This window comes from Ovis aries, chromosome 3 (genome assembly GCF_016772045.2).
Source record: "Ovis aries strain OAR_USU_Benz2616 breed Rambouillet chromosome 3, ARS-UI_Ramb_v3.0, whole genome shotgun sequence".
Lineage (NCBI taxonomy): Eukaryota > Metazoa > Chordata > Mammalia > Artiodactyla > Bovidae > Ovis > Ovis aries.
The window spans coordinates 84407541-84420235 of record NC_056056.1 but is presented as its reverse complement, the minus strand read 5'-3'; the positions used below and the strand labels follow the sequence as shown (position 1 = coordinate 84420235).

Genomic DNA, 12695 nt, shown 5'->3' with positions numbered 1-12695 from the left:
TAGATATGTGGACAGTCAGAGAAGAAAGGAAAATGAAAAGAGCACTGATTCCGAGAGAGTCAAACGAGGTCCAGCACATGACGCTCAGTGCCAATGGAATCCTAAACCTTTTGGGTCAACCCAACCCCCTCAAGTTCAGGATGGATGTGGATGATCCTAGCAGTCTCCTTTTAGCAGTGGCCTCGGGCTAACTAACATGGTTTTAAGTCATCTCCTAGGACTGAGGCAACCATGGAATCAGGGGTGTTCCATGTGTATAGGCAGCTCCCACTCAGTGGGAACTTGAACTCCAAGTGTATGGTATATTTGATTTGACCTGTTCTAATTAAGCTTTTGGGGTGGTAATTTCTAAAGTTACACTCTAGCTTGATAAAGAAGAATCTCTGCTGGGGAAGCCCTAAGTTGATGACAATTAAAACCCCAATACGTTTATAGTTGTAAGATTAACAAGTTCTGGGATTCTGATGTATAGCATGGTGAGTTTGGCTAATAATTCTGTATTACCTAGCTGAAAGTTGCTAAAAGAGTAGATCTTAAATGTTCACATCAAAAAAGTAATGCTGATTACATGATGGGATGGAGGTGTTAGCTAATGCTATAGTGGTCATCATTTTGCAACATATAAATGTATCAAATCACCTTAAATAATGCTATATATTAATTATATCTAAATAGAGCTGGAAAAACAAATAAATTTTAAAAACTCCAAAGACTTTAGGTACTAGCAATGCACCTAAGACAGACGGAGGAAGTAGGGAATGAAAAGAATGTTTAGGAATCAATATTTAAGGGGATAATGAAGTAACCAAAACAAGAAGTTCTGGTTTTCACAATTTACTTCTTTCTCATTACAAAGGTGACATTTTCCCACTAAAGTCAAAATTGAATACCTCAAAATGCTTAGAACTTGGAGACAAAATTTTAAAAGGTAATTTTTTTTAAAGTTTAGATTTTGTTACCTAATCTAAAAGTATAATTGATATTAAGCCATCACATGAAATAGCCAGTTAAGATTCTGGGGGAACTGAAATAAATATTTTACTGTAAATCTATGGTTCTAAGAGTCAAGTCTTATAAACAAACTAATACAAACATCTAGACCAGTCTAGACATTAAATTAGTTATTTAATAGTACAAAGATCTTTTCTCATTTACTTGAGTATCAAGGGAGACAATTTATATAATGAACTTCTAAAAATATTTTATTGGAGGGTGTGGAGAACAAAAAATTTTTTCGACTGAAAATCAAGTTAATTAAGAAGACCTAAAAGTACTTTAATCTACTGGGGTGCTCAATCATAAGAATAATCTGTGTTTAGCCACTTAAAATGTTAAATACATTCTAAAAATCAACACCAACACTGGTTTATTCTGTTTATTTAAAAAAATTAACATTAGGCCTACATTCCTTTTATAAGAAATGAGCATGTAATCAGAAGTAGTTTATGAAATGGTAAAACAGCCACTGTGAGAATCAATCATATACATGAAAGTGCTTTAATAGCTCACTTTTTGTATTCCATCTCAAAGTAGTAGAAAAATGAGTTTTGGTGTTTATGATTTCAAACTGTGTTGAAGCTACTGTTACTCATTTTCTTTATTGTTTGTAACTGATCATATTCAATTATAATAATTAGGGAGGGCTGTGGCATTTTAGAATATTTCACACTAGTATTTGTTACTTGAAAATTTATTTATATATCCAATCTGTTTTTTCCATTTGGAATTAAATCATTAAAAATGTCTAAAACCAACTGGTTTTATCTCTAACACTTCAGAAGATGAAATAACAGCCTTTATTAAAAGAAAAAACAGCTCTGTTGTCAGCTAGAGTATCTAAGCAGTTAGTATTTTTGCTTTTCTTTTAAAATTGAGGGAGTCAGATCTAATGCAAAGATGAAAAGCTTAAGCCAAGGCAAAAGGTAAGGTACAGTACAAGGAGATACCAAAGTTTCCTAATTCTACATATGCCATTTAATTTTGGAATTAATTTTGAAGTGCTGGGTGAAGGACTGAGGTGGGGTGTGAGCTTTTGTGTTTCATTTTAGAAGAGAGAATTAAAAATATATATTTTACTTAATTTTTTAAAAAGTATCCAATCTACAGGGAATGCACAGAATCTTCAGAGAAGCTTATGCAATCATCCCATTAAATGAATTGACTGAAATAACTCGACTATCTGCTTAACCCTACTATGTGGGCTGTTTTGCTATGTGGGTTTTTAAAGGCTGATTAATCAACTGACTGGGCCTCCTGGCTTGCTGGCGTTGTAGACACCTCTACTAAAGTGAATTTTATCTTCAAAATTACTGTTTCTACTTTTATTTTTATAATAACAGTATTTAACACATTAAACAGAATTACAAAGTAAAGCTTAATTTTACCCAATACATTTCTTTAAGGTACGCTATACACTCCATACTAGAGTATATATTTATATGCTATAAATTAAATATTTAAAAATACCCAGGAACCTATATAGAGGCTTGCCCCAACACCAGAGGAAAATCAAACCTGAACGTGACCAAGTGCCAGCTATAACTTATAGGACTCCAATTTATAGGAAATACAGAAAATAGAGGAACATGTCAAACTACACCATGGAGGTGCAAACGGCAAACACTGAGAACAAGCAGAGAGGTCAGTTTTCTAATAATGAAGCATATGCAGATTGGGTCAAGCCTTCTCTATTTTTCACACCAGGAACTAACTCTAAGTGAACATCTGAAAAAAACAAAAATCAGCGCGGCATGGTGTCATGGCTTCGCAGTGTTCGAGGAGCTGGAACCAGGTGCCAACTTGCCTGGGTTGAACATGATAACATGTCTGATTTCACAGGCAGCTTGGGTGTGAATCCCAGCTCTGCCATTTTCTGGTTCCATGACATGATTATTTTATTGGACTTACTTGGGCTTCATTTTCCACTTCCGTTCAATGTGGAGCTCACCTCAAAAGATAGGGTTGCTGTGAAAGTTAAGGGTCTGACATATTAAATGCTTAACCCATGTCGGCAGTTGCTATTATATTGTTGCTTTTTTAGACCAGCTACATTCAACACTCTATGACGTTCGGTGGCTAAAAACCACAAACGGCAGTTAGTGTAATAAGACTGGTGTCATTCTTCGTGAGCCTCTCTATCCTCCTCTCCCCAATCATCATCACAGAAACTCCTTTTGTGAGCTTTCAACACTTCAGGAGTCCTGGGAGTGGAGTGGTCAATTTCTTTCAATAAGCTTTCATTTTCCAAAAATACATCATTCACACTGTCATATATAATCCCATCAAGACATTGGAGCCTTTTTCTATTACATCCTTTCCCTGTTTTCAAGAAACAGGCTCAGCATGTACTAGAACGTAAACTGATGTTTACAACTTTCTTCATTTCATCGAAATTAACAGTGTAATAATACCAGCAACTGCTAACTTCCTTCTCTGAGGCATCCTTGAGTATTTTTCTGCTGCTGCTAAGCCGCTTCAGTCGTGTCCTACTCTGTGCGAACCCATAGACAGCAGCCCACCAGGCTCCCCCGTCTCTGGGATTCTCCAGGCAAGAACACTGGAGTGGGTTGCCATTGCCTTCTCCAAAGCATGAAAGTGAAAAGTGAAAGTGAAGTTGCTCAGTCGCGTCAGACTCTTAGCGACCCCATGGACTGCAGCCCACTAGGCTCCCCGTCCATGGGATTTTCCAGGCAAGAGTACTGGAGTGGGGTGCCATCGCCTTCTCCAAGAGTATTTTTCTAGCTACTATTTACTGCGGATTTACACTGTACTTAAATAACCTTTATCATTGAATCCTTCCAACAGTCCTAGGAGATAAACACAGTGTCAGGAAACTGACAAAAATAGCTGAACCTGACGATTATATTTGCATGTTAAAGCTGGAGAAAGAAAGAATTCTTACATGTCTAATTCTAATTATAGGCACTATCAAACATTTTTCTTTAAAGAATCTAGGAAGTAACTCGCATCAATCGCTTAAAAAAAAAAAAAAAAAAACCTTCAGCGGTGACAGTGACAGATGTGTAGGGGAAAGGGCTGGCGGGTCTTTCTGGCAGTAATTAAAGGACCTGCCAGCAGAACTGGGTTCGCGGGCAGACAGCGAGGGGTTCGCGTCGCTTTCGCGGGTCGAGCGCCGACCCCAGCGGGGAGGGACCACGGGCAGGGGTGGCGCCTGGGCCGCCCTGCTTCGCGCTCCAGCTCGCTGCGAGGCCGACTCACCTGGGTGGCAGCGAGCCGCTCCCGCACCTCCCGCATCAGGAAGGGCTCCAGGCCGCGGCCCGCGGTGCAGAAAAACTGGGCGCCCGCCGGAGGCCCGGAGCGGGGACCTCCGGGAACCACCGCCATGGCAGCTCGGGGTCACGTGGCCTCGGGTGCGCGCGGCGCGGCCCCGACGTCCCGGAGGCGGCGCGCAGGGGCCGAAGGACCGGGTGTTGCCAAGGGCGAGCCAGGCCGGAAGGTCCCAGGAATGTCTGATCGGCTGGGGGGCCGTGTGGGTCTCCTTGGTTAACGGATTGGAAGCTTGTTGATCAGGCATCTGGAATTACTTAGAATCCCAGGTGGAAGGGATGTGATTGGGATATATAACTGGGAAGAATAAAGGCTGTCATTAATCTGTTAGATCCTTAGATGCTATCATGGCGCAGCTTTGCCTCTGATATCATGGCTTCGCTATGCTAAAGAAATGAATGATGACTATAGAAAAGCAACATAAAGTGTGAAAGACTGGAGGGAGTAACGGATGGCGTTGCTTAAAATATCCATTAGATTTTACCTCAGTTCTTCCCCGGTAGTGAGATAGGGGATAAGATTACTGGTTTGTGCTAATATTGAGACATCCTATTCCAACTGATTGATTGTTGGTGTATAAAATAAATGAATAATATTTTCAAATCAATATTTTTTAAGGTGGGAAAATGAAGCCTTAAAAATGATTTCCCTATAACACCTGTACTGCTACTCTTTAAATGACTATAACAAAGAAAGGTTCATCAGTAATAGGTCCTTCTGTTGTACCTTGGAGAAAACAATAAGCCGGAACTTGGATAAGAAGTTGGAACTTGGATAAGAAGGCAAGTAAGAGTATAAATAGTGTACTCTTATTTTTAATCTTTGACTATAATAATATAAACAGGCAATAAAAAAATATGCATTAGCGTGGGCTTCCCAGGTGGCGCTAGTTGTAAAGAATCCACTTGCCAATGCGGGAGACATAAGAGAGGTGGGTTTGATCCCTGGGTGGGAAAGATCCCCTGGAGGAGGGCATGGCAAGCCACTCCAGTGTTCTTGCCTAGAAAATCGTATGGACAGAGGAGCCTGGCATCCTACAGTCCTTGGGATCGCAAAGAGTCAGACAGACTGAAGTGACATAGCAGGCTCACACTTATTAGCATGACTTTAAAACAAATTATATCTCTGACATATAATTTTTAAAAATAAAGATGTGAAATATTTTTTTAAAAGGAGATATACTATCATCTCATTCATCTTCTTATTTTTCAGATAGAGGAAATTGATGCTTAAAGAGGCTCAGGGACAGTGACTTAGGGGCATAGCTCAGGCTAGAACCTAAGCCTTGATTTATACTGTACATACTGAGCTTTGTTCCATTCCTACCAACTCCATCCCGTCATCTTCTTCCCTCCCCACTACTCTCCTAAGATAAGGACCAGGCTCTGTCTTCTCCAAGCATTGGGCCAACACTGGGAATTTCTAGGCCCAAGAGCAGACATTTCCATGCTCCAGCAAAATGTCTTTATATTCATAAAACAGGTAATATTTCTGCACTAAATTATCCAGTCTGGGCCACCTGATTTGATTGACTCTCTTAACAGTATTTGAAGAGGTGTTTTTTAAACTCTGAATTTTAAATTGACAACGAATACATCACTTGAAGACTAGAATTCATATTATTTAATAAACAGCATTAAATTAGCTCTGTAGTTATATAAATCAGATATACAGAAACTACTAAATGTGAATCTCTATCAAGTGTGTCTCCTGTTGTTCACAGTGGGATATCAAGTTCAGTAAGTGGATATTCCTCCACTCTGCCCTGCCCCCTACCCAGCTCATGGTCCACTAGGATATATTGTGAAAATTCTTATGGAGTCAGGTTACATGAGCTTTCTGATCTTCAGTCCTAAAACTCTGCAGCCTTGGCTCAGCTGTGGTTCTAACCAGGAAAGTACATTGCTGGCCAGCCTGAGGCTGGAGGAGTTATTTCTTCTGCCTTGGGCAGCACTGCCATGACCTGGCCCGTACTGATCTCTCTATCTCTTGATATCAACTCATATAATTTATGTTCTGATAATTTGCAATTTTTTAATGTTTAATATTCTGAAAAGGCAAAATGATAGGATACTGAAAGAGGAACTCCCCGGGTCAGTAGGTGCCCAATATGCTACTGGAGATCAGTGGAGAGATAACTCCAGAAAGAAAGAAGGGATGGAGCCAAAGCAAAAACAATGCCCAGTTATGGATGTGACTGGTGATAGAAGCGAGGTCTGATGCGGAAAAGAGCAATATTGCATAGGAACCTGGAGTGTTAGGTCCATGAATCAAAGCAAATTGGAAGTGGTCAAACAGGAGATGGCAAGAGTGAACGTCGACATTCTAGGAATCAGTAAACTAAAATGGACTGGAATAAGTGAATTTAACTCAGATGACCGTTATATCTACTACTGCGGACAGGAATCCCTCAGAAGAAATGGGTCAACAGAAGAGTCATGGTCAACTAGTATGTGAGATGAGTGCAATTGTGTGGTAGTTTGAGCATTCTTTGGCATTGCCGTTCTCTGGGATTGGAATGAAAACTGACATTTTCTAGTCCTGTGGCCACTGCTGAGTTTTCCAATTTGCTGGCATATTGAGTGCAGCACTTTCACAGCATCATCTTTCAGGATTTGAAATAGCTCAATTGGAATTCCATCACCTCGTTGACCATGTTGACATGGTCAACAAAAGAGTCTGAAATGCAGTACTTGGATGCAGTCTCAAAAATGACAGAATGATCTCTGTTCATTTCCAAGGCAAACATTCAATATCACAGTAATCCAAGTCTATGCCCCAACCAGTAACGCTGAAGAAGCTGAAGTTGAACGGTTCTATGAAGGCCTACAAGACCTTTTAGAACTAACACCCAAAAAAGATATCCTTTTCATTATAGGGGACTGGAATGCAAAAGTAGGAAGTCAAGAAACACCTGGAGTAACAGGCAAATTTGGCCTTGGAATACAGAATGAAGTACGGCAAAGGCTAATAGAATTTTGCCAAGAGAACGCACTGGTCATAGCAAACACCCTCTTCCAACAACACAAGAGAAGACTCTACACATGGACATCACCAGATGGTCAACACCAAAATCAGATTGATCATATTCTTTGCAGCCAAAGATGGAGAAGCTCTATACAGTCAGCAAGAACAAGACCAGGAGCTGACTGTGGCTCAGATCATGAACTCCTTATTGCCAAATTCAGACTCAAATTGAAAAAAGTAGGGAAAACCACTAGATCATTCAGGTATGACCTAAATCAAATCCCTTATGATTATACAGTGGAAGTGAGAAATAGATTTAAGGGACTAGTTCTGATAGAGTGCCTGATGAACTATGGATGGAGATTCGTGACATTGTACAGGAGACAGGGATCAAGACCATCCCCATGGAAAAGAAATGCAAAAAAGCAAAATGGCTACCTGAGGGGGCCTTACAAATAGTTGTGAAAAGAAGAGAAGTGAAAAGCGAAGGAGAAAAGGAAAGATATAAGCATCTGAATGCAGAGTTCCAAAGAAGAGCAAGGAGAGATAAGAAAGCCTTCCTCAGCGATCAATGCAAAGAAATAGAGGAAAACAACAGAATGGGAAAGACTAGAGATCTCTTCAAGAAAATTAGAGATACCAAGGGAACACTTCATGCAAAGATGGGCTTGATAAAGGACAGGAATGGTATGGACCTAACAGAAGCAGAAGATATTAAGAAGAGGTGGCAGAATACACAGAAGAACTGTACAAAAAAGATCTTCATGACTCAGATAATCACGATGGTGTGACCACTCACCTAGAGCCAGACATCCTGGAACGTGAAGTCAAGCGGACCTTAGAAAGCATCACTACGAACAAAGCTAGTGGAGGTGATAGAATTCCAGTTTAGCCGTTTAAAATCCTGAAAGATGATGCTGTGAAAGTGCTGCACTCAATATGCCAGCAAATTTGGAAAACTCAGCAGTGGCCACAGGACTGGAAAAGGTCAGTTTTCATTCCAATCCCAAGGAAAGGCAATGCCAAAGAATGCTCCAACTACCACACAATTGCACTCATCTCACACGCTAGTAAAGTAATGCTCAAAATTCTCCAAGCCAGGCTTCAGCAGTATGTGAACCGTGAACTTCCAGATGTTCAAGCTGGTTTTAGAAAAGGCAGAGGAACCAGAGATCAAATTGCCAACATCCGCTGGATCATTGAGAAAGCAAGAGAGTTCCAGAAAAACATCTATTTCTGCTTAATTGACTATGCCAAAGCCTTTGACTGTGTGAAAGTGAATTGAAAGTCACTCAGTCACGTCTGACTCTTTGCAACCCCACAGACTATACAGTCCATGGGATTCTCCAGGCCAGAATACTGGAGTGGGTATCCTATTCCTTCTCCAGGGTATCTTCCTGACCCAGGAATTGAACCAGTGTCTCCTGCGTTGCAGGCGGATTCTTTACCAACTGAGCTATCAGGGAAGTCCCTGTGCTGTGACTGTGCGGACCACCACAAACTGTGGAAAATTCTGAGTGATGGGACTACCAGGCCACCTGACCTGCCTCTTGAGAAATCTATATGCAGGTCAGGAAGCAACAGTTAGAACTGGACATGGAACAACAGACTGATTCCAAATAGGAAAAGGAGTACGTCAAGGTTATATATTGTCACCCTGCCTATTTAATTTATATGCAGGGTACATCATGAGAAATGCTGGGCCGGAAGAAGCACAAGCTGGAATTAAAATTGCCGGGAGAAATATCAATAACCTCAAATATGCAGATGACACCACCCTTATGGCAGAAAGGGAAGAAAAACTAAAGAGCCTCTTGATGAAAGTGAAAAACGTGAGTGAAAAAGTTGGCTTAAAACTCAACATTCAGAAAACTAAGATTATGGCATCTGGTCCCATCACTTCATGGCATCTGGTCCCATCACTTCATGGCAGATAGATGAGGAAACAGTGGAAACAGAGACTTTTTTGGCAGGGCAGCAGGGTGGGGGTGGGGGGCTCCAAAATCACTGCAGATGGTGACTGCAGCCATGAAATTTAGAGATACTGGCTCCTTGGAAGAAAAGTTATGACCAACCTAGACAGAATATAACCATCTAGTCAAAGCTATAGTTTTTCCAGTAGTCATGTATGGATGTGATATTTGGACTATAAAGAAAGCTGAGTGCTGGAGAATTGATGCTTTTGAAATGTGTTGGAGAAGACTCTTGAGAGTCCCTTGGACTGCAAGGAGTTCAAACCAGTCCATCTTAAAGGGAATCAGTCAGTCCTGAATATTCATTGGAAGGACTGATGCTGAAGCTGAAACTCCAATACTTTGGCCACCTGATGAGAAGAATTGACTCATTGGAAAAGATTCTGCTGCTGGGAAAGATTGAAGGCTGGAGGAGAAGGGGATGACAGAGGATGAGATGGCTGGATGGAATCACCAACTCAATGAACATGAGTTTGAGTAAACTCTGGTGGTGATGGACAGGGAGGCCTGGCGTGCTGCAGTCCATGGGGTCACAAAGAGTCAGACATGACTGAGCGACTGAACTGAATGTTCTGGCATAACATTTAAAAAAAATAATTTTCTACTGTGCTGAGTTTTTGTTGGCTGCACACAGGCTTTGTCGAGTTGCTGCAAGCAGGGGCTACTCCTCACTGTGATGCGCAGGTTCTATTGCGATGGCTTCTCCACTTGCGCAGCACAGGCTCTAGGGGTGTGGGCTGCAGTAATTGTAGCTCATGGGCCCAGTTGCTCCTTGGCATGTAGGATTTTCCTTGACTAGAGATCAACCCCCTGTCCCCTGCATTGGCGGATGGATTCCCAACCACTGGACCACGGGGGAAGTCCTGATAATTTGCAACTTTGCCTACTATTTCTCCTTTGCTCATCATCCCTTCTACACACTTTATAAATAACGTTTCTTAACCAGAAATATTCCTCAGAATGACGTGGGGAGTTGTTTCAGTATATCAGGCTTCAGTATGTCATCCCCTGTATTCTGGTACAGTTGAGTGGGGTTGGTGGTGAGCCAAGGCTTGTCTTCCTAGAAGGGAACCAGAACCAATTCAACTGCCAACTTCCCCCAAATGCCTACTCTTTCCCCTCTCTCAGGCCTTCGCTTATACTGTTCCCTGTGTCTAGAACCTGCTTCCTTTTCTTCTCTTTAAGCCTAAGCTGGAACACCACATCTTTTTTTTCTTTTTTAAAATTTTTTTACTTTACAATATTGTATTGGTTCTGCCACACATCAACATGAATCTGCCACGGGCATATACGTGTTTCCCATCCTGAACCCCCCTCCCCCCTCCCTCCCTGTACCATCCCTCCGGGTCATCCCAGTGCACCAGCCCCAAGCATCCTCTATTGAACCTGGACTGGCGATTCATTTCTTATACGATATTATACATGTTTCAGTGCCATTCCCCCAAATCGTCCTACCCTCTCCCTCTCCCACAGAATCCAAAAGACTGTTCTATACATCTGTGTCTCTTTTGCTGTCTTGCATACAAGGTTATCGTTACCATGTTTCTAAACTCCATATATATGCATTAGTATACTGTATTGGTGTTTTTCTTTCTGGCTTACTTCACTCTGTATAATAGGCTCCAGTTTCATCTACCTCATTAGGACTGATTCAAATGTATTCTTTTTAATGGCTGAGTAATACTTCATTGTGTATATGTACCACAGCTTCCTTATCCATTCATCTGCTGATGGACATCTAGGTTGCTTCCATGTCCTGGCTATTATAAACAGTGCTGCGATGAACATTGGGGTACATGTGTCTCTTTCAATTCTGGTTTCCTCGGTGTGTATGCCCAGCTGTGGGATTGCTGGGTCATAAGGCAGTTCTATTTGCAGCTTTTTAAGGAATCTCCACACTGTTCTCCATAGTGGCTGTACTAGTTTGCATTCCCACCAACAGTGTAAGAGGGTTCCCTTTTCTCCACACCCTCTCCAGCATTTATTGCTTGTAGACTTTTGGATTGCAGCCATTCTGACTGGTGTGAAGTGGTACCTCATTGTGATTTTGATTTGCATTTCTCTGATAATGAGTGATGTTGAGCATCTTTTCATGTGTTTGTTAGCCATCTGTATGTCTTCTTTGGAGAAATGTCTATTTAGTTCTTTGGCCCATTTTTTTGATTGGGTCATTTATTTTTCTGGAACTGAGCTGCAGGAGTTGCTTGTATATTTTTGAGATTAGTTGTTTGTCAGGTGCTTCGTTTGCTATTATTTTCTCCCATTCTGAAGGCTGTCTTTTCACCTTGCTTATAGTTTCCTTTGTTGTACAGAAGCTTTTAATTTTAATTAGGTCCCATTTATTTATTTTTCCTTTTATTTCTAATATTCTGGGAGGTGGGTCATAGAGGATCCTGTTGTGATTTATGTCGGAGAGTGTTTTGCCTATGTTCTCCTCTAGGAGTTTTATGGTTTCCGGTTTTACATTTAGATCTTTAATCCATTTTGAGTTTATTTTTGTGTGTGGTGTTAGAAAGTGATCTAGTTTCATTCTTTTACAAGTGGTTGACCAGTTTCCCAGCACCACTTGTTAAAGAGATTGTCTTTTCTCCATTGTATATTCTTGCCTCCTTTGTCAAAGATAAAGTGCCCATAGGTGCATGGATTTATCTCTGGGCTTTCTATTTTGTTTCATTGATCTATATTTCTGTCTTTGTGCCAGTACCATACTGTCTTGATGACTGAATACCACATCTTCTATGACGCTCTTTCCTTGCCTTTACTACATAAAATTATGTTTTATCATTTATTTATTCATTCATAAATATTTATTGGTTCCACGGCAATGTGTCAGTTGATATGATATGGTCCCAGCCTTTGAGAACCTGTCAGTTTAATGGGAAGCAAAGTGATAGTGCTGGATTGCCCAGAGAGACGTATAAAGCATCATGTATAAAATATGACATATGGGAAGGAAAGGAAAGCACCTGGGCCTGACATATAGTAGGCATTTGATAAATAAGATTGAACAAATGAACTTATTCTGAAGTTGAGTGAGCATTTGTCCTGTTTGTGGCTTCTCAGCAACTTTTGAGCATCTTTGCCAAGTCAGGACATTCTCTGCCTTTGGAAGCCCACCTCCTTAAGGTAGATTTACAGGTGGTGGGCACTGTAGAGGTATGATGAACTTGAGGTATGATGAACTCTTGTTCACACAGGCCATCATAGTAACTTACAAAGTGTAGAATTTTATAAATATTTTTAAAGTTCAGTTGAATTGTGGCATTGTAGTAAAAGCTTAGATGCAGAGGTCTGCTGGATACATGCATTCCAACCAAGTCCATGCAGCTGTGAAAGAATAAATGTATTTTATGTTTGCAATGGCAAAAGTGCTTTGGAAAATGGCTCTTGGCTACATACTGATCATTTAAGCCATTTACATGCACACAGTAATCATCCTGAGTGTACGGTCAAAAAGAGAAAATTTAG

General features: G+C 40.9%; 1 protein-coding gene across 2 annotated transcripts in view; it reads right to left on the bottom strand.

Moving 5' to 3' along the window:
- Positions 1 to 4362, bottom strand: part of THUMPD2 (THUMP domain containing 2) — a 38451-nt gene extending 34089 nt beyond the window's left edge. For both annotated transcript variants that reach the window (XM_027966904.3, XM_042248080.2), the window contains exon 1: positions 4219 to 4362. In XM_027966904.3, the coding sequence (XP_027822705.1) occupies positions 4219 to 4344 (126 nt within the window). In that variant the 5' untranslated portion in view covers positions 4345 to 4362. The remainder of the gene's footprint in view (positions 1 to 4218) is intronic.
- Positions 4363 to 12695: the final 8333 nt, after the last annotated feature.